The sequence below is a fragment of the Eriocheir sinensis genome, chromosome 32, assembly GCF_024679095.1.
Source record: "Eriocheir sinensis breed Jianghai 21 chromosome 32, ASM2467909v1, whole genome shotgun sequence".
Lineage (NCBI taxonomy): Eukaryota > Metazoa > Arthropoda > Malacostraca > Decapoda > Varunidae > Eriocheir > Eriocheir sinensis.
Genome location: NC_066540.1, coordinates 16,213,481 through 16,236,264, shown reverse-complemented (window position 1 = coordinate 16,236,264; position 22,784 = coordinate 16,213,481). Strand labels below are relative to the sequence as shown.

Sequence of the window (22,784 nt, the reverse complement as noted above, 5' to 3'; positions counted from 1 at the left end):
TTGGTGGAGTCAACGTCAGCCCTTTAATTATATTTCACTATTTTATTTATTTACCCGTTTATTGACTATTTTATTTATTTACCCGTTCTATTCCCCTTTTTTCTTTGTTTTCACTCTTGATATTAATTGATTGATTGATTGGTAGTTTATTAAATTATCATCCTTATATATATCCCTTCTACCGTACATCAAGATTACATACATCATCTCCATTGGGCTTCTCTAAATATTCTTACATCGTATTATTATATATATCATTAAGGAAAGGACATACAGAAACAAAGAGAGAGAGAGAGGGAGAGAGTTAGAGGTATAGAGAAGACACTTAAAACCATGGAGGTAGAATTGGTGGAGTCAACATCAGCCCAATTAAGTGAATCCGCCCGAGGTGTCATTTTTACGGCCAGGTGTCAGGTGTTGTCAGGTCGGGCTCCCTCTTAATGGGCTCGGCCAGGCTCGCCCACCCCCATCTTTTGGCCGTAAATTTGACAGTTCGTCGGCTTCACCTCAATGAATGGGATTAGCGGGCCGTGCCGACTCCACTAATTATACCTCCATGGTTGGCTCGCTCGATCAGTTAATTCTTTAAAAAAAATAATCTGTGTCCCTTTAGCACCGTACTTCTATGTAAGTTATTGCAAAATTATATCTTTGTAAAATCGTATCGAATACCTTATCGATGACAGTGCGTTAGTGCTTTAATAATTGAATTTCATGAAAAAAGGAGAACAAAGAAAGAAACAAACACACCTCGTCCCTTTGTTGACACTTGTCAGCTGATCATGTTCACGTGACCAGCAACTTGCCACTTAGCATTTTCACCATATATATCGTTTTAAGATTTGCATTTATAGTAGAAACAAAATAAATCGACACTTTCTACTCTAATGTGATATGCAAAATAAAGAAAAGACATTATTTTCATCTTTTTCTCTCCAAATTAATATCAAACCATTGAAGATATGGCGCTATATGTGTGTGTGTGTGTGTGTGTGTGTGTGTGTGTGTGTGTTCTGCTGAGCAATTCCCTGACGTCACATTTATAAATATAATAATCATTCTGAATATAGACCAGTAGTTAGGCTGCTGTATAGTACTCACATGAAGGAAATTAGGTACTGAAATATCAAAACTGTTATATATGTCGCTTGGCCTGCTATATAGGCCGTATGAATAAATATTTCAATTCAATTCAATTCAGTTACATAAGTATACTATAGCTATATATAGAGGGCGCACCTCCGTCCTCTACTGGCTCAGAGGTGAGGCCGCCTATCCTGCTACTTGGCCGCCATATCGACTCGGCATTATTGTGAACCGACATGCAATGGTTACACTTATCCTGATTTTAAGATTGATTTATAATTTATTGTTGCAGGTAAACAACAAGGGAGAAGGATCACGGCACCTATGTTACCTTCTAATAGCATAAACTATCAATCAATCAATCATACAAGTTTATCCTTTTAGCACCATATAAATTCTATAGCACCATATAAATTCCTTACACATTAATATTTTACGTAATAACAATGAATAATGAGGTATATTGATTCGAGGAACATGCCATCCCAACCCCCAGGCAGGAAAAAAAAATAATAAATAAAAAATAAATGAGCCCACCATCGTTTTCCAGAGATATTTCTGCAAATACGAGAAGCATAAATCAATTATATTAATCTAAGCCTACAATAAGATTATGATAGAATAAAATATACAGTTCATATAAGCATTTTCTCGTATATTTTTTTGCTTCAACATCCTGAAATTTTGCTTGAACTGATATATTTCATTGGCTGTCGCGGAATCAGCAAACTTTTCATGTTCTTTTAATAGTATATGACAGGTGCGGAGGCAAAAATTATCCTGAAAATAACCAGGTGATAAGAATAGACAAGAGCGTAAAACTTGTACGTGCCAGATCAGTCACAATTATAATGATGAGCTCGCTGCTTCCTTATCGGTCACCCAACACCTTATGTAGGGTCGTATATAAGTCATTTCGCTGCCCAAGAACACATATTTGACAAGGCTTTCATAGGAGCGGTGGGCATTTCCAGGGGTATATAGTTTCAAGACCCTGGTGGTAGTTTAACCCTTCTTCTGTAACATGAACCTAAGGAAACACTTATTAGAACCCAACTGACCCTCTCCTTAACCTTTAGAAATTGTTAATGTAAGAGGCGATAGTGTCTTATGGGATGCAGCAGACTCATATGGGGCTGGAAGAGCTTCTCGCGGGGGTAATTACAGGCATAACAGGGCTCAAACTACCCCGGACTTGCGTAGAAGCATCTTAATTCGTATAACTGGCCCCTGCAGGCACTGGTTGTTCGTTTCCAGCCAAGCAGTCTTCAAGGGCCTTCGCTCTGTCTGTGCCATTTCAAAAGGTCAAAGAGGGGGTCATTCGGATTCCAATGAGTGTTTCTTCAGGTTCACGGTACAGGAGAAGACTCACACTACCACCAGGGTCATAAAACTACCCTTGGAAATGCCCACAACTCCAACGATAGCCTTGTCAAATATGTGTTCTTGGGCGGCAATATGTCTCTTAATTCTAATATTTCTTTGTGTCATCTCCCGTACCACCTCCATCTCTTGTTGCCGAGTGGCCTAAGCCTACCCACATGCTGTCCTGAAGACCACCTATCAACCCAGACTCGAGAACTGTTCATGTGAATCAAGAATGAGCTCCAGGGGGCAGCATGAGTCAAGAATAGATGGCGCCATTATAAACATTTATCTGTGCTATGACGGGCTTGGGCCAACCTCCAGGGCCCCTAAGGAAAGCCTACTGGTGTTATAGGCCATAATGTAAACACACACACACACACACACACACACACACACACACACACACACAAAAAAAAAAAAAAAAAAAGGGGGGGGGGGGGGTGGAGGGGAGCAGTCTTTTACTGTTATATGACTAGGCTGCATTATGAGAATTTATTTCACTCTTAAATTATTCTAACACACACATCATTGCCACCAGTACATCACCACATATTGCTTAGTTGTCCAATCAAAATTTGGTTCATTTCCATCTTGTACCAGCCCATTGACCCCGTATGATCATTTGAACTCATGTCTGAGCAGCAGAACCTATGAAGTTTAGGGGATTCAGACATGTCAGTCTCTAGTGTGTATTTCTGGTAGGGCTTCAATAATGCTTTCCATTCTAATCTAATCCTCAGACATAGCCATGACACGCCTTACATCATCCATTGCGCAATCACACCACGAATGATTTTTGCAGAATGAAAGAAGACCCTTTTGAATTTACACTATTAAAAGCACTAGTCAAGGTTCCTATAAAATCCAGATGGAGGGAATTTCATGATGAAGTCTTTCACAACGGCTGGATAAAAGGCTAAAAACTTAAATCTGTGTCCCATCTGTTGTGGTTCTGTCAGCATTCTGAAGCCCGACATGAGGCTTTTCCTTTCCTCAGGTTTACACTGCTTCATCAAGTTCTGCAAGTTTAAAACAATTACATTACCAACTTAACAATATTTAACTGTATATCTGGAACAAATGCCATGTCATGTACAAGTTCATTTCATGGAAAGTTGACTTGCCCCACGGCTATGACAGACTTCAGTGAACAATTTTAACTCTTTAGGAAGTATTATTACTATTTCTAACAATAATACATAGATTTAGTTCGAGAAATACTCATCCAAAAGTCATGTTGAATTGATTTTGCAGTATTATGAATCCAAAAGTCATGTTGAATTGATTTTGCAGTATTATGAATCCAAAAGCCATGTTGAATTGATTTTGCAGTATTATGAATCCAAGTCACGTTGAATTGATTTTGCAGTATTATGAATCCAAAAGTCATATTGAATTGATTTTGCAGTATTATGAATCCAAAAGTCATGTTGAATTGATTTTGCAGTATTATGAATCCAAAAGTCACGTTGAATTGGTTTTGCAGTATTATGAATCCAAAAGTCATATTGAATTGATTTTGCAGTATTATGAATCCAAAAGTCATGTTGAATTGATTTTGCAGTATTATGAATCCAAAAGTCATGTTGAATTGATTTTGCAGTATTATGAATCCAAAAGTCATGTTGAATTGATTTTGCAGTATTATGAATCCAAAAGTCATGTTGAATTGATTTTGCAGTATTATGAATCCAAAAGTCATGTTGAATTGATTTTGCAGTATTATGAATCCAAAAGTCATGTTGAATTGATTTTGCAGTATTATGAATCCAAAAGTCATGTTGAATTGATTTTGCAGTATTATGAATCCAAAAGTCATGTTGAATTGATTTTGCAGTATTATGAAGTATTAATTCAGTGTAATTAATTTATTTGGTACCTTAGACACATAATACTAAAATTACATTGGTGGCAAAAACATGAGAAGGATTGAGCAAGGGGACTCCAAGGACAAGAAAAATATGGGAATGATAAAGCAGAAGTTCTCCGAGGGAAAAGTTGTTGCTGTTGTGTGCTGCTTCGTCACTGCAGGCTGCAAGGTCATTGTTGAAAGAACCCACAAATCTTTACTTATTTATTTTTTTATTTTTTTATTATTATTTTTTTTTTTTGGTATATCGTTGGGGCCAATTAATTATCTGCATTCCCTTAACTCCCTTTTCCTTTAGGGTTCACTTAATGCTCCCATACTTACAGATGTGTTCCAAGATATTTAAAGTCTTTCACCTCCTCCATCTTTCCTTTTTCTAAGCCTAATTACATTTTGCCTAGACAATTAAATATGATATTAAACATGACATCGCAATTAACAAAAAATAAATGGATTTGAGGCAGTCATATCACACACACACACACACACACACACACACACACACACACACACACACACAAGGAAAGATTTTTAAGTTGAGTTTCACATAGCAATTAAATACAACTGATGACAGATGGACAAGGAAAGTAAAAGAGTTGCAACCAAGGAAATATAGAAATCAGGACAAAGAACCAGATAAAGACGAAATTATAAACTTTGCCAGAACAGGATAAAGTGTAACATCAGACAGAGAACCAGGAGGGAAAGTGAGATCGAAACATTTGCTGGGACAGGATGGAGTACACTAACATCAAACAGGACTGAGTGAAGGATGTTGGGAATGGCCTGCAGTGGACTTGCAATGAATGATGATTATGGGTCGCTTTCAGTCACTTTGTTTGTTTTGATCGTTGCCAATGGCGGTGATCGTCGCTATAGTATTTCCACGTAAAACTGGCTGATGGGGTAGTGGCGGCTGTGGGGTTAGCCTGGCCCCGCACCTTGCCACACACTCTCAACACCTGTCGCCTCCTCTGCAGCCGCCACTACCCCTTAGGCCAGTTTCACGTGGAAAACTATAGCAGCCCTATGCTGCTGATGTTGAAGATGACACAAAACTTACGTGGAGTCTTGTCTCAATTCCCATATTAGTCAAGAAGGACGCCTGGGTGACTGGACCAAAGGTGAGCAACTTCTCCTTCACTTGATCCTTCAGGAAGTTGAAGTCTACATCGGCTGTCAGGTCTGCTGTGCCTGGCTCACTCAGAGGGTGGTGCTGGCTGTGGTTTTTGAAGGCCTGGGAAAACATAATATAAATAAGTCAATTTGCCTACTTTTACAAAAATTTTACTATACACAAAGGCCTTGCATCCAACGTGTTTGTCCAGGGTGTTTCTTGTCCAATGTGGCTTTTCTTTTATGAGTATTTTTAACCCAGTAGCAGCGGGGATCATGTTTCCTAATGGTCCCTCCAAGCGAGAAAAATGAGAAAAAATCACCCCTCACACAAACCATTTCATAATATATAGCAAAGCATTTGTGATCAGATTGTGTATCATCTATTTTGGGGGGGTTTATATCATGGCACAAATTTGGCCCGTCGCTGCTACACGGTAAAGCCACAAATTTGGCTCGTCGCTGCTACTGGGTTAAAAAAATATTATGATGATCCATTTACACACATTTACAATACTCGGTGTGGCAATCGTCAATATATTCAGTACTTGCCCCAGATTATTACAACACACTGCCCAGCACATTTAAGCAGGATATCTAAGAGATTAACCGAAACAAGATATTTGAAGACTTGCATTTCATGTCAAAAAAGGACACATCATTGTTGCGTTGACACTATTTCCTTTTCGATTTCATGGTTACAGCGACTATTACACGGATGCAGTGCAGCGTATCTCATGGGGAAGCAGATTTCAGCAAAAAAAGTAATTTGGTGAAGTAAAATCCCAATTCTTTTTACTATCTGGAAAAGAGAAGGACTAACTTTCCACTACAAAGAAAACAGCTGTTACCAACCCTGAAAGTGTCCATGTCTTTGCCATCATGCCCATAGTCCATGATGAGAGCAATGCCTCCATCCTCCTCTATTCTTGTGGCCAGCTCTTGACACAACACTGCTGCCTCTGGGCTCACCTCAATGCTCTCTCTAGATTCTTCAACCTAAAGACAGAGAAAAGTAGAGCATTAAATCTGTGAATCCTCAGATGACAAAAGTTACCCCCATACACATGAAAAGTCTGGAAAGAAAACAAAGAATAGCCATTGCAGTGGTACCAGAACTGGAAGACCTAACTTTTGAAGATAGATTAAAAGAAATGCAGCTGATAACACTGAAAGAGAGAAGAGAGAGGAGACCTGATTACAATATATAAACTCATGAACGACTCAGAAAAATCAGATAATAAAGATCTATTACTGAAAACAGGAAGTGAAGTCAGGAAATTAAGGGGACACAAGAAAAAAAAGTGTCTTAATGACTGCTAAATAAACAGAGATTAATATATGCCATCAAGTAAAATAACTTCATGAAACTAGCAGTTGCTATTGGAACGTGCTTTGAACCATGTAAAGAATATTCTGAAATGTCCAGTAAAATAAGGACACTCAGCTGCCCTGCGCCCCAGTCAGCTGTGAGGCGCCTCCGTGGCAACACCTCAGTCTTACACAGTCTGCTGTCGAACGTGAGCAAGCAATGTGGCCGTCTACATATTAACTCTGAATTACTACTGGCTGGCTTAAGACGCCGATTCTTCAGTTGACCTTAACCGAAACCCCTCCAAACATAAGTATATCTTAACCCGGTAGCAGCGGGGATCATGTTTCTTAATGGTCCCTCCAAGCGAGAAAAATGAGAAAAAATAACCCCTCACACAAACCATTTCATAATATATATCAAAGCATTTGTGATCAGATTATGTATCGTCTATTTTGGGGGGTTGATATCATGGCACAAATTTGGCCCGGCGCTGCTACCGGGTTAAATCTCATACCTTTAGGCCTATCAGGAGTGTTATTTAAGGTATTGGTTAGGAGCAAGGTCTTTTCACGTCACAGGTGAGTTGGTGTCTAAGATCTTGGCCATACCTGTGTGTTGCAAAAGAATAAATTCACAACATACTTTAGTCAATACCTATCAAAAAGCATTACATTTGTGTATATCCTCAGTCTGTATGCTTTCCTGCTTACCGTGGTAAAAATTTTAGTGGCTGGAGTGGCAGACTTGGACAAGACATATCTGAGGTGGTGAGGTCCATCCCCTTCATCGAGATCAACGAGAACCTCCCTCCAGCCTTCTTTAGTCTTCTGAATCTTGTGTATTGGAAGAACATCAAAGAACTCATGAGCCAGGAAGATAGTGAAGGCTCTGGGCACCAAGCTGAGGTGATGATACCAGAAGATGGGTGAGCCACTGCTTGATATGTTCGTTTTATAGTACAGTTCTTCCTTCTCACATACATCTAATGAAGAAAAATTATGGTAAAAATATCAGGAGGAACCAGGAAAAGATGCACTGTACATACTTATCATATAGTTAGATTTTCAAACAGCCAAGACCAAGTTCCATTAACCCGGTAGCTGCGGGGGCCATGTTTCTTAGGTTAGGTTAGGTTAGGTTAAAGGCCCCTCTGAGTTAAATAATGAGAAAGAATCATCACTCACGCAAACCATTTCATAATATAGATCAACGCATGTGTGATCAGTTTATGCATCATCTATTTGGGGAGGTTTATATCATGGCAGAAATTTGGCCCATCGCTGCTACACGGTAAAGCCACAAATTTGGCCCGTCACTGCTACCGGGTTAAAGGACTTTTTCACAGACATTACTTTTCAAGGGGTTTGAATTTATTCCTCAATCAGGGACTTTCCAAACCCCAAGTAAAGAGATAAATAATGCTGTGCCTCAGTGTTAAGAAGACAGAAGTGCAATACCTCTCATTTGCTCCTCTAAAAGTGCTGCGGCAAATTGACAACAAATTTCAATAGCTTTTGGCCACCTCTTCCGATTCTTTTTTTAGGAGAAGGGATTAGCGGGCTTTATTTTTTTATTATTGTTTTTTTTTTGTGCCCTTGAGCTGCCTCCTTTGTTGTAAAAAAATAAAAAAAATAATAATAATAATTTTGCATGAAAATTTGGCAGAGAAGAGACCCTTGTTCACCTTGCATTAGTTCAAGGAAAACAGAGTCAATATATGGAAAACCTGCCCACTCCAGTTGCTTCTTGCTACCTTTTCATCAAGCTGATAGAAATGAGAGTAAAATTAGGCTTCCAGTGATATGGCCACACCAAGCAGGTGAAACTACCCACACTGGACACTGCTGGCCGTACCAAAGTGGACGGGTTAAGCATTCTTTTATATGTGAGAACTCACCTTGGTCTGAGAGCACGCCATTACACAGTTTCTTTTCTTGTTCGACACTTAGCTCTTTGGAAACCTCAACAAGATGCACACTTAAATCGTTCCCTGATAACCCAAACTGACTCAAAACCTGAAACAAAAAAAATAAAAAAATAAGCAAATACATTTGGTACACATTATATATGTTATTTTCTAGGAAATCTTAGAATAATGGCAATTCACATACAATAAATCAAAGCTGAATTAATTACATGAGCAATTTAAAATCACACAGCATCAGGCAACAATTTTAGAAGCAAAAATACTACCGATAGAGTTTGGCTCATCTATACACCATAATGGTTAATGTTCGGTAATGTAGTTTTGGACCCTGTTAGATAGTCATACAGCCTCAAGGTAGATCTCTACAAGGCAAAGGATAGAACACACCAGCATGCATACATGTACTCATTCATGCATGCACACACTCACACATGCATGCACGCATATGTGTACACAAATACATATGCAAGACCCCAAGCAAATCTGCGAGGGAAAACAGCTTGAGAGATGTAGAGAAGATGGTCGTGCAGAGGGTACAAGAAGAGGGAGGAGACCTGGTGAAAGAAATAGATGACTGTCATAGGATTGGCAAATACAATGACAAAGGAGATAGACCAATTAGGATACGATTTAAGGCACAGAGTGAAGCAGTCGAGGCCCTGGCAGGAGCTTGGAAGTTAGCAGGAGACGAAGACACCCAAATGATGTGGCTGGGAAAAGATATGAATGAACAAGAAAGACAAGTTGAATGAATTTAGAGGCGAGGTTCGTGATTTAAATGAGAAGAGATCGGAAGAAGAGAAGGAGTTTTTTTGGAGAGTATTGGATATGAAAGTGAGAGAGTGGTTGATAGGGTCAAGAGGAAGGAGGGAACGAAACTAACAGAAAAGGAGGAAGGGTGGAAAGTGTCACATATGAATACTAATGGAATAGTTTCCTCATAGAGTTTATCGACTATTCGAGAGACAAAGAACCTGATATTGTGGGGCTGACGGAAATTAAGTTGTGTGACCCAATTGAGGTGGTGGGGATTGGAGAAGGTGCAGCACATCTTTTTCCTGTTGATACCGCCCTCCGTCAAAAGTTTAGTAAGACAAGCTCAACCCGGTAGCAGCGACGGGCCAAATTTGTGGCTTTACCGTGTAGCAGCGACGGGCCAAATTTGTGCCATGATATAAACCCCCCAAAATAGATGATACATAATCTGATCACAAATGCTTTGCTATATATTATGAAATGGTTTGTGTGAGGGGTGACTTTTTCTCATTTTTCTCGCTTGGAGGGACCATTAAGAAACATGATCCCCGCTGCTACCGGGTTAAAAACAAATTTGACTGAGATACATGTTGAGGCAAACAGCCAGATACGACAGCCTCACCCGAAGTATGTCCTGCAAGAAAGTCCCACGCCCAGGGCCCAACTCCACCAGCTGCAGTGGTTGAGGGGAGCCAAGCTTGTACCATTCACTCACTACCCACACACCCACCAGCTGAAAGGTCAACAACAATTATTAAAAGATAAGTATAGCTACACACTGACACATTAGCATTTTTCTTCATTTTTGCTCGGCCATTAGTCTGTCTCTTTTACTGTAATAACGATCTTCCAAAACAATGACAGCAAATTTTACCAACTAGAAATGAGCCATGCTGAAATTCTACAGTAGGGTCCCAAACAGCATGAAGCTTTATATTATGATTACTACTACTACTACTAATATTATTGCTACTGCTACTACTGCTAATAATTTGAATATCAATAATAACAATAATGATAATCGATCTATTTCTATATATGGTAAAGGCGTCTCACTCACAGCAAAATGGTGTACGCTGATCTTCCTGGCAACATTTAACATGCATTACTAGCTGTCCTGGCTGACGAACTCCTTACAACAGAAGATGAAAAGGAAGCTGCACTTAACCTTACAGATTTGTTTCATATGATACAAGAAATATGGAGGACTGGCATAACATATAAGTTATATTTTACCTCTCCAAACATCTGGCTAATCTCTGGTGAGGTAGTGAAGTCTCCCTGAGTCCCAAGCATGTCCTTGCCACTGGAGTAATACCCAGAGATGGGGTTCACCAGGACCTCCTTCATGTACTCATGCACAGTTAATGGACCTGCAAACCAAGTCATGTTGAGTGATGAGAGAGTGCAGAAAAAGCAGAAAAAAACATTTTTTTTTAGAATCTTAACCTGGTTGCAGCGGGGATCATGTTCCTTAATGGTCCTTCTAGCGAGAAAAATGAGAAAAAATCACCCCTCATACAAACCATTTCGTAATATATATCAAAGCATTTGTGATCAGATTATGTATCATCTATTTTGGGGGGGTTTATATCATGGCACAAATTTGTCCCGTCGCTGCTACACGGTGAAGCCACAAATTTGGCCCGTCGCTGCTTCCAGGTTAAGTGGACAATATGCTGTGAATTAAATGAAAAATCAAAAATATACAAAATTGAGATATATGTTCTGCCCACACACTCTGGCCTTAAGGTATCAAATAGTGGATTTTTTTTCAGTCCCATGTAAATTCAAATGCCCATGGTGAAGGGAAATAAATACCCACTGCACAGGCATGGCACACTGGCTGTGGTGCCTTTCTTTCAATGTAATATAGTCGCATGGCAATGCGTTCTAGTGAATCTTGCAACTTGACTGGCACACCCTTGAGAGGAATCTAAAGTCATAACCTCATGGGTCATGGCCTCACCACCAACACTCCAGTCACTCAGGAAAAAAAAAAAAAAATAAATAAATAAATAAATAAAAATAAATAAATAAATAAATAAAAAAAAAAAAAAATATATATATATATAAAAAAAAAATAAAAAATAAAAAATAAAATAAAAAAATAAATAAAATAAAGACACAGAAACAAGCAATGAAGATATAGAATAAGCACAATAAAACGTGGAAAGGCAATGGAATGTGTATGGTGCATCTCATACTTTTGTTTGTTTACAAGTGGTGTTGCGCATGCTGACGCCACCACCACCACCACAACATAGAGTAAATATGGAGAATCACTATGCGCCTCCAATATTGCTCCCACGGCAATAATAAGCTTTCCAAGGTATCACATACTGTTGTGCCACTGTAGAAAGCATGAGACATACCTCATACTTTCCTTTGTTAAGCAGGGCTTAAAAAAATGTTAAGGAATACACGAACATAACCCTACCCTACATTTGGCCTGATCAACCGTGTGTCTTATATGGAATAGCTATTAACTGAGCAGTGCATGGCTAAGTACATTACCTGAAAATTTGATGCGAGCCTTCAGCTGCTTCAGTAAGGGAGTCTCAGGAGACTTTGATGGGTGAGAACAGTGACTGGAAGGATAAGGGCTGGTGCTCACCAGTCTTTTGTGGCCAGTGGTCCAGTGCTGCCCTGGAAAATTAATGACACAAAAATGATGCCAAGGTATTAGAGAGATGACTTAATGGACCACATCATCCATTTGTTAAACCACTCATACAAGCCATTAAGGTTGGTATTATAAGACACTTTCGCTTCTCACATCAGCTATTTCTAAAGGTCAAAGAGAGGGTTAGTCGGGTTCTAATGGGTGTTTCTTGAGGTTCACGGTACAGAAGAAGGGTCACAATACCACCAGGGTCATAAAACTACTCCTGGAAATGCCCACAACTCCTACGAAAGCCTTGTCAAATATGTGTTTCTTGAGGTTCACGGTACAGAAGAAGGGTCACAATACCACCAGGGTCATAAAACTACTCCTGGAAATGCCCACAACTCCTACGAAAGCCTTGTCAAATATGTGTTCTTGGGCGGCAAATGGCTTGTAATACGGCCCTAAGTTTCCCCAGTAATATCTCACCATCGTTGTCTTATCTAATTAGTCTTCTTTGTGTTACAAGTAAACTTCCTGATGTCACTAGATATACTGTAATATAGATCACTGATGTAAATGATAAGCAGTGATGGACCTAAGATGGCCCCTGTAGGATGCCACATGTTAAAATGTACATTAACCCAAAAGGAAAGATAAATGTTGAATGATAAATGCATCAACAATTCTCCTAAGAACAATTAAAGATAATATAAAATGGAGCTAAGTAAATAATAATCACAAAATGCTATACAAACTGCTACCAAAAATGACTATTATATCTAGGAAAATTTGTCACCAATAAATTTAATGAAATGAGTCCGCTTTGTACAATATGGATGTAGCCTTTGAGGGAAAGCTACTATAAATTTTGGAGAATATTGAAGTTGTTAGTATGGGGGAAGTTATATGAGATAGGACAGACAAAAAATACAGATCTTTCCTTTCCCTATAACTTTATATGAGTATGATAAAGAAAGACATAAATGCATGGAATGAAATACTGCAAAAGATTATGCTAACCTTTGATAACGCCATGAATCTTGGGTGTCACCAGGAACTGCATCACACATAAAACTCTCCTTCTTCCATTCCACAAGCCTGGTTGCTGCATCATCACACATAAATAGGCTCTGAAATAAAAAGAAATAAGGTTTTACGGGTCTACCTTCCTCCAGTCCAGTTCAGCAGATGGCATGAGAAACCCTTTGTATGGGTTCCTGCTTGCTGGCTTACTGCTTTGCTTTTTTATGGCAAAGTAACCAGGATGAAGGTAGGCAATGGCTGAGTGGTAGCGTGCTGGGCCCACATTCACCACGTGATGGACGATGCGAGTTCGAATCCCCACGCTACCACCTCGGATTTTTCAGTCACCGCCGAGTGGCTTAAAACTACCCACATGCTGTCCTGAAGACCATCCATCAACCCGGACTCTAGAGGAAACTGTCCAAGTGAATCAAGAATGAGTTCCGGGGGGTAGCATGAGCCAAGAGAAGATGGCGCCACTATAAACACTTGCCTGTGCCATGACGGGCAGGGGCCAAACACCATCCAGGCCCCTCAAGCAAGCCTACCGGCACTATATGCATAGATGTGAAAAATAAAAATAAATAAATAAATGGTAAAAACAAAAAGCCTACAGCACACTGCTCCTAAACACTTAGTAGAGTTGATGCTTTAAAGCTATGAATTTTGGTTGGAGAAATGTTCTGATGCTCCCATCCTGAAAGATTTTAAGTCATGGGAACGAGAAAATACAGACCCTTCCAGAATTTATCATCGAAAAGATCAGTATGTGAAAATAGCTACAGTTTTCTTTTACAGCAAAGGAGACAGCACAAGGGCACACAAAAAAAGGAAACAACAATAAAAAAAGCCCGCTACTCGCTGCTCCTGTAAAGAATCCTAAGAGGTGGCCGAAAGAGCAGTCAATTACGTGAGAACCAGCATTAAAAAGTTGATTTGCTATATAGAGGTAAGCTTGGGTAGAAAGCCATGCACAAAAAGACTGCAGGAGGAACAATGGAAGTTATGCAATGGAAGGAGGGGAGTGGAGCTTTTCAGACATTATATTTGATGGACTTAATTTACTTTTGCAGATAATATTGCAAATTATGTGTAAAAGCATCTGGTATTCCTCCTAAAAATGCTGGAAAGACTGGGGCAAGGCTTACTACTGGATGGCAGTTGAGAATCACAAATATACCATTGATTTCAAGACAAAATTACTGAGCCCGCCGGAGAGTGTTTGCGCCAACTTTACGGTGCGTTCATCATCGTCATCATGAGCCAAATATCTCTACTAATTATTTTGTTTTCCTATTTTGTCTATTTTCGAGCAACGTACAGGTACCAAAGACGAGAGCTGTGAAGACTGATGATATTATTACGCTGATATCTCATCTACTTCTATAATAGTGTTGCGTGAGGCCATATTTTTAAACATTTCTGCGCCCAAGAACACGTAATTTACTAGTCTTTCGTGGGAGTTTAGGGCATTTCCAGGGGTACTTTTATGACCCTGGTGGTAGTCTGAGCCTTCTTCTGTACCGTGAACCTAAAAGAACACTCATTAAAACTCCATTAACCGCCATATTTTTAAACATTTCTGCTCCCAAGAACACGTAATTTACTAGTCTTTCGTGGGAGTTTAGGGCATTTCCAGGGGTACTTTTATGACCCTGGTGGTAGTCTGAGCCTTCTTCTGTACCGTGAACCTAAAAGAACACTCATAAGAACTCCATTAACCTCCTTTTTTGGCCTTTGGAAGTAGTTGATGTGAGGGGTGGGAGCATTTGACAATACCAACCTCCTACAGTCCTACCCAAAGATCGGTACCATGAGCTCTGTGCTTTTCCTTAGGGGAACGGCTGGCTGTCTGACCCGCAGCAGACCAAGAGGTGAATTATACATATATATATGGCTACGTTAGTCAGGCTGCATGTCTACGAATATTAAATCAGCGGAAGGCATGACAGCAACACCGCTCGCAGAGTTGCCAGATTATCGTATCCACCATTGTGCTCACCGGCAAAAAGACACTCATAATTAAACCTTTCAGCGGTAACTATATAGCAAAAAGACACTGATAATTAAATCCTTCAACGGTAACTATAAATAAATACAGTTATTGGAGTGGAGGAGACAGTATTTAGGTCGGGAATCGAAAAAATATAAGAGGCTAAGTACGACAATCTGGTAACGGTGACCGCGCGGCTACGTCACACATCCACATATTGGCGCTGGCCTGTCAGTGTTCCTCCGGCGGTCAGAGGGTGCGTGCATGACCGTAATCTTGCTGCCAGTGTATGTAACCCTGACCTAAATGTATTAAAAAAGAAGCAATGAGTGACAAGAGATCTCCATATTACAAAAGCTGCTGGATAGAGTCTCAACGTGCCCTTGGAAGTGAAGAATACTGGTTCTGAAAGGAAAGGAGTGGTATAATGGAAATGCCTATAATCCATATTGTGCACAAGAGACAGTAACGTTGTGGAGTTGAGTGTCGTAACATTTCGTACTCTCATGTGTCGTAAAACCATCGTCTCGGCTTTCCTTGCACATAGCCATAAAGATTTCTGTGTTCAGACTTCATGGCGTGGCGCGAGGGTAATCATGTTTTCGTCCACGGTTGAGAGCAATGGAAGGGTGTGGGTCTGAGGGTGCAATCAATATATGCATGTGACTGTTGACTTCCCAGAGCCTCGAGCCACTTGACCCCTACCGTTGTATCTTGTTAGTTTCCTGGTGCTCCTTCCATATCTATCCTTAGTTGTATAATCACACTCTGTCCTGCCTGGGGGTTGGGATGGCATGCTCCTCCCGTCTCCTTGGTTGTTTTACTTGCAACAATAATTTAAACTATCAATCAATCACATGACCTAAGGAGCGTCAACACGGAGGTCCAGAGTCACGCTGGTGAATAACGCAATGAATGTAATAAGGTGGAAGCAGGAGTTTCAGCTAATTAGACTCATATTCACCCGTTAGCCATGGCATAGATCCCCCCAAGGAGACTATAAGTACTATAGTCTCCTTGGATCCCGGCCCCTTTCCCAACCCTGGGGTCGCCAAGACCTCAAAATATCAAACATGGTGTTCTTATAGGTAAAGATTTGTTTAAGTACCGTGCCAGTATTTCATTACCTACCTTATGAAACATCACTAGCCCTTCATATATCTCTTCTACAAACGTTCAACAATCATGGAAACGCTTTCAAAATCCAATTCAAGGACTATTTATTGTTGAAAATAAGGGATAATATATTCACGAAAACTCAGCCTCCTCTGGCGGCGGCCGCGGCGACGGTGCCGTGAGCATATTTAAATTACTCCAACCGAACTTTACGACCTGTTAACGAGGGGGGGGGGGTTCAACCCCCTTACTAATCAGGGGGAGCTGTGCACCCCCTGAACCCCCCCCCGCCACATGTATATGCGACTTATTTCCGCCAGGAGGTATTTCTCGCAACACTGCGGCCGCCGCCAGAGGAGGCTACGCTTTCGTGAATATTATGCCCTATTTTCAACAATAAATAGTCCTTGAATTGGATTTTGAAAGCGTTTCCATGATTGTTGAACGTTTGCAGAAAAGCTATACGAAGAGCTAGTGATGTTTCATAAGGTAACGAACGAATCTTTACCTTATATTATAATAACATATACCACTAAACTAGTGGGGCCACGGTCATGTCTAGAGGTGCATAATTGGGGGCGCCTGAAAAAAAAGGTTGTGAACCACTGGCGTAGATGGTAGGAAGTGAGCCTAGATCACTATAGAGTGAGACATATTAACGGGGAGGTTGTGTGGACTGCTGTAAGAAAAATCGCTGTATTGGGTGGCTGTGAGGCGTGTCCTAATTAAGCCATTCAAGTCCCTTGGCAAAAGCCTCCTAATTAAGGGGGTGGGGGGGCGCTCAGTTGGTTACGGCTTCTAGGCTTACATAGAGTTACATGGATATTCAGACCACGCAGACCTTATGGTCCAGGGTGGTCTATCAGAAACCTAGGAGAATTTACATATAATAAAATGCACAGTCAGTCACCGAACTGACAAAAAATAAACAACAACAGCCACCAAGACTTTCCATTTCTATTTCAGCGAATAAGTTGAGGGAAGAGGCGGTTAATATTCTACAAGTAAGTGTGAGCAGTATAGCAAAGGACCTGCTATATTATCGTCAGCTCAGACTTGAAAAAAAGATAATATCGCGGGTCCTTGCTCAACTTCTCAAACTTTTTTTTTTTTACAGTAAACAAAGCAACTCAAGGGCAACAAAAAGAAAGTGTAGAAAAAAGCCCGCTAATCGCTGCTCCTATAAAAGAGAAAAGTAAAGAGTGGCCAAAAGAGAGGTTAATGAGGCATATTTCAGAGTTTCCAGTCAGCAGGTATTGGGTCACAGGGCCCACGAAGCTTGTGCTATTTTTTTTCAATTATCGTAAATTACTTGTGTATCTCTGGGACTTGTAACAATTACACTTCAATATAATAAGTGACTATCGTTAAGTGTAATACTACCCTCGATAGTGTCCATGGGGAAACGGCGTACTAGAAGGAAAGAGTTGCGCAAATGTTTGGAACCTATTGGCATTATAATTAGTATTTTCTTCTGCCTAATGTTTAAATGAATAGGCTTTCTTTAAGTAATGTGTATAATATGTTATGAGACCAACGGAACGCTTAGAACATGAAAACGTCAAAAGAATAAATTAGATTCTAATTGAGGGTTTGCTCATTCTAGGCGGCTAGTAAACCGGTGACCGACAAACGCGAAAACATACGCTATGAGACACGATAAGACTCGAAGACTGATTCGAAGTGGAATATTAAGTGAGGACAAGAACAGGAAAAATGACTTCAAAGTGAACATTCCTGCATACGCATAGAAAAGCGTCCCGAGGCTCCTGCATTGAACATGAACATCGAAACAAGTTCGTCCAGTGCCGGTGCCCACGCCCACCAGCTGGTCAAGATGAGGGTCACCCCCAGCATACAGTCACCCACCAGTCCCATCACCCCCCAAGCACTGGAAACACCCAATTTTCTTCCCCTGACACATTTTGGGGAAGAAAATGTTATGGAAGGTAAGGAGGGAGTTATTTCTCGCATGCTACCTGTTCACTGGCTTCTTCATTATATTCAGAAATATTGCCATCGTACCTAATTTCTTGATATATTTTTATCGTAAAATACTGATTTAAATCCTAGTTTTCCTGTGACGTGTGTGTGTGTGTGTGTTCGTTCCTCCTCCTCCTCCTCCTCCTCTCTCTCTCTCTCTCTCTCTCTGTTTTGGTACTCTTGTTCCTCTTCTTCTTCACACACACGCACACGCACGCACGCACGCACACGCACGAAAAATACAACAGAGGATTTATCATACCACCCACGAGAGTAACTGCAAGAACAGAGAGAGAGAGAGAGAGAGAGAGAGAGAGAGAGAGAGAGAGAGAGAGTAACAAGGATGAGCAAGGAAACCACATTACGAGTGGGACTAGGATACATCATGTAGGTAGAATTGGTGGAGTCGACATCAGCCCAATTAAGTGAATCCGCTCGAGCTGTCATTTTTACGGCCATGTGTCAGGTGTTGTCAGGTCAGGCTCGCCCACCCCCATCTTTTGGCCGTAAATTTGGCAGTTCGTCGGCTTCACCTCAATGAATGGGAATAGCGGGCCGTGTCGGCTCCACCAATTCTACCTCCATGGGATAGATAGCCGCAGTAGGAAAATGACTTCCTTTCTTAAGCCCTATTCATCTTGGGACGTCAGCGCCACGATCCTGGTTCGTTTTGGTATCGTCGGAATTTGGTGCACTTAAGCCCGTCCCAGGGGTGTGGATTATTTGACACGACGCTTGTAGGAGTATTTCCCGAATGCTGGAGGGAAGCTAGCTGAACGATGCCTGCCACACAGCTGCCCGGTTTCTGATCGATCGACGACGATCAATCTTGGAGATTTGGATTTAACGTTCTTTTCAGGCGATGATTCCTGCCCGACTAGTGTCGAGCAAGAAAACGACAATAAGGAACACTGCCCGATTGGTAAACCGATGCTGCTCGATTACCGGACGAATGCACAACGACTCCTGACTTTTCCCCCTCCAGCAGGTATAAAACCACACCTATGCGGCATCCCTCTACAGACCTCGGGTGAAGGCAGGAGGCGCAACACAGTTCCTACGTCAGGCCCAGTGTTCATTCTAATTGTAACTCAACCATGTAGGTAATGCTGGACAGAATTTCAGGCCTATCATCAGTAGACAAGGCAGCCTACCCTGTCCTGCCCCTCCCATATTTACCCGTTCCGTTTTGTATGTAAGAAGAATTGTGAACCATTTACCTACTTCTACTCTTCCTTTATTTTCAGCTCTCAAGCTGCTTATATATTATTTATATTATATACACACACACACACACACACACACACACACACAAAGAGAGATTAGGGGACTGGGACATGATGTCAGGTGGACCGTGGTTATGCACCTGCAACAAGTAGGGTCGTCAGGTAACGCAGCACACAGGGGCGTCAGGAGCGTAGGGTGGCAGGCAGCCAACGGGCTGAAAAATTGCCAAAACACTCCCCCGCTGATTCCATGTCGAGCAGTACAAGTTTAGCTGTCATTCAGCATTCGCTCAAGTAAAGGATTCGCCGGGAGGCTATCGTACAACTGCTGTGCAGCTGTCGGGCAGCTGTTATAACGGTCATTTTTTTTATTTCGTGCCCGATCACTGCCCAACCTATCACAAAAGCTGCAAGAATGCTACACGTTAGCTGGAGGATCACTGCGAGTGCTGCACGGTGCCTGAAACATGCTGCCCGATCTTTGACAAGGTCGCCGACCACGAAGATGGATGCCCGAAAAATAAGCGCAGCGCTTATTTTTCGTGCTCCTTGCCGACTCACCATCCAACAGTCGTGGTGCACGGATTTCCCCAACGACGGCTAGACGATGTGCTACGAATATGACCCCGAATGCTGCCGGAATGGCAGTCGGGGAGCTGTCGCGTTCAAGATCGTGTATGTGTGAAAGCCGTTTTAGGTCTTCCCATTGGCCCAGCCGCACCCGCCCATAGCCAAGCTCATGCGTACTGAGGGGGAGGTGAGGGAGCCCTCTCTCGCCATCCAAGCCTCAGGAGTATACAAATAAATTTCCGAATTCCTAGTGTAATATCGTAAGATCCGAGACGGAGGAAAACATTCAGATAGAACCTCAAAAAAGCGTCACTTCAAGTAATAACATGTAATTAATATATACACCAATATACCAGTAGTTATTTTTGATCTATTCAGGGAAATATGAAATAAAATGCAATCAACAGTACTCTTCATCCGAGGTCGACGCTGTGTGGATTATGAGGTGGGAGACTTTCATACGTTGTGCATTTTTAGTACATTGGAACTCTGGACACTTGGCAGTATTATGTATTACGGTGCCGAATGAGGCATAAGGGAATAGATTGGCGCCTCTTGCATGAGGGGAACATCACTAGGATTTCGATCCAACCGAAACGGTGGTTGGGCAGGCTGAGAGCAAAGCAAGCCTTACAAGACCCTCCCTACGTAGCTTAGAGGGCTTTGTGAAGCTCTGGCGGTCGGGGGTGACGGAGGGGAAAGAGCACATGAGTCATACTTTGTTCGTCTCTCCTTACCGCCTAGCCCTCCTTAATTTAAAGAGGCCAGGCAGCTCAGTAGGAATGGTGTTTGCCTCGCGACCGAGAGGCTGCAAATTCTATCCCACCTAACAGCGGTTTCTTTGCTGAGAGGGCCTTAGGTGTCTTGCCGCTTCGCTGGCCGTATATTTAATTTAGCTCACGAGTGGATGGCAGAGGAAATCAATGGCTTCCTTCCCAAGTGGATTGCTGCAGTGCAGTAACCTCTTAATAGCATGATATCATGCAGCTCGATAAAAAACAAGCGCGTGCAACTTTCACTACTTTAGTGGTAAACGAAAGTGAAAGCAGAGAAAGTTAAACGAAAGTGGTAGAGCACAGAGCGCGCGTGGCTTAGAATTCACTATCATTCAAAGTCCCGTTTTCTATAACAGCATCTGAAAATTACCAACGCATTCTTTCAAATATCGGTCTATGAAAACTCTCTACCAGTATTTTTACTTCGAATGTTTAGCAGATTGCGATCAGCGTCAGTCTGAGAACAGGTACCGGCTTCTACAAATACACTTGAACTGCAATTAGTGCACTCCAGTAATAGCGAGTCTATTCTTTAAGGTCCAGTAAATAGGGCATTTGAGGTGAAGTAGGTCGACTCCGCCGTCTCCACGTCCGCTTCGTAAAGCTGCGCCACTGGATGTTTGATAAAGTGGCCGTGATGGATTGTTTGGATTAGGTTTAATGACTCCCTTATCGGCTCCAAGGACGGAGACCTTTCCCCCCCACCCACCCACCCTCTCTCTCTCTCTCTCTCTCTCTCTCTCTCTCTCTCTCTCTCTCTCTCTCTCTCTCTCTCGTAGCTTAAATTTTCGAATCTTTTAGTTTACGATATCGATTTTTTTATATAAATGAAGCTGAAAATTCAGATGTATGACGTTTTAAGCTCCTCAAGTGTATAACTGTAAATAATATCATGGTGTCAGGGCCTTGAAATCATTATATTAAGGGGCACCATAGATCCTGAAGAAAAGGCAGACATATTGTAGAGGCTTGCAACAGAGCAAGTGAAGCTGCAAGATGTTGCTGCGAGGTGAAGGTTTGGGAACGGAACAGTATTGATCCCACCGACGTGTTGGGCGCAGTGGCGGTCGACTCTACAGCGCCATATCTTTCCTCATTTTCTCCATCTCTCACTCGACACTATGCCCCAAAAATATATGAAAAGACCTTAATATGTAATTTGAGTCTTTTAATGTAGTGGCTGTGGATTTGGCTGTAGTGTTCCTTTTCTTCAACTCAAGACAGATCAGTTTTCATTGCTATCCACAACACTAAAAAGAGTATGACGGACCTAAAATATTTTAATCAGATGAATATGGAACGATAGTAAGCAAATATGAACAGTATTTGGCGCCTCCGGCAAGTAAGGTCTCCTCCCTTATAGCCAGCACAACGTTGCAATAACACCACTCACGATTGTTGTGATAGCAGATGCATAGGAAAAAAGTCTTCTCCCACCGGTGAAGGCAACAACAACTAAAGGTTACTAGGTAGCGGTGGCAAAATTGCAAGACTACCAATTCGTCTCCACTCCACCCGTCCGCCTCCTTGCTTATTTCTTAATTCAAAAACCAAAAAAAATCCGAGTCCCTTGTACCTGGAGTAGGTAGTAATGCTGCTTGCTTTACAATATATCATTTTCAGGTTGCTTCGACAATATATACTCTTGATCCTATGTGATGTAAACGAGAAACCAACATTCTCCTCTTTCTTTGTAACTATTTTACTTTCGATATAAGCAAAGGTATAGGTAGGGCCATACGCCATTTTTGCGCGTGGCCTCAGTGCTCATCTCCATCGCATTGGCCATAGTGACTGACGTGTAATAACCCATTGGCTCGGTACACGGGACCATTGCGACATCGGTTACAACAGTTACCTTCACCAAGTTTCTCTTATTTTTTTTAACATATGTATCTCTCTCTCTCTCTCTCTCTCTCTCTCTCTCTCTCTCTCTCTCTCTCTCTCTCTCTCTCTCTCTCTCTCTCTCTCTCTCTCTCTCTCTTTATTTATTTAGAGAGAGAAAAGGAAGCAGCTTAAGGGCAACAAAAAAATGTAGAAAAAAAGCC

The 22,784-nt window shown here is 41.4% G+C and overlaps 2 protein-coding genes across 7 annotated transcripts in view; one reads left to right on the top strand and one right to left on the bottom strand.

Moving 5' to 3' along the window:
* Positions 1–2,934: 2,934 nt before the first annotated feature.
* Positions 2,935–22,784, bottom strand: part of LOC127006275 (protein arginine methyltransferase NDUFAF7, mitochondrial-like) — a 31,218-nt gene continuing 11,368 nt past the window's right edge. Inside the window, exons 1-10 of one of the 3 annotated variants that reach the window (XM_050875927.1) lie at positions 14,221–14,315; positions 13,070–13,179; positions 11,956–12,087; positions 10,675–10,811; positions 10,061–10,171; positions 8,653–8,770; positions 7,466–7,737; positions 6,296–6,439; positions 5,388–5,561; positions 2,935–3,473 (exon numbers count right to left, since the gene is read on the bottom strand). In XM_050875927.1, coding sequence (XP_050731884.1) covers positions 3,297–3,473; positions 5,388–5,561; positions 6,296–6,439; positions 7,466–7,737; positions 8,653–8,770; positions 10,061–10,171; positions 10,675–10,811; positions 11,956–12,087; positions 13,070–13,163 — 1,359 coding nt within the window. In that variant the 5' untranslated portion in view covers positions 13,164–13,179; positions 14,221–14,315 and the 3' untranslated portion in view covers positions 2,935–3,296. Of the gene's footprint in view, positions 3,474–5,387; positions 5,562–6,295; positions 6,440–7,465; positions 7,738–8,652; positions 8,771–10,060; positions 10,172–10,674; positions 10,812–11,955; positions 12,088–13,069; positions 13,180–14,220; positions 14,316–22,784 lie in introns of those variants that run through there. The other 2 variants (XM_050875928.1, XM_050875929.1) reach the window with 2 other exon arrangements.
* LOC127006273 (uncharacterized) overlaps positions 15,297–22,784 on the top strand; it is a 31,368-nt gene continuing 23,880 nt past the window's right edge. Inside the window, exons 1-2 of one of the 4 annotated variants that reach the window (XM_050875922.1) lie at positions 15,297–15,352; positions 17,788–18,130. In XM_050875922.1, the coding sequence (XP_050731879.1) occupies positions 17,962–18,130 (169 nt within the window). In that variant the 5' untranslated portion in view covers positions 15,297–15,352; positions 17,788–17,961. The other 3 variants (XM_050875924.1, XM_050875923.1, XM_050875921.1) reach the window with 3 other exon arrangements.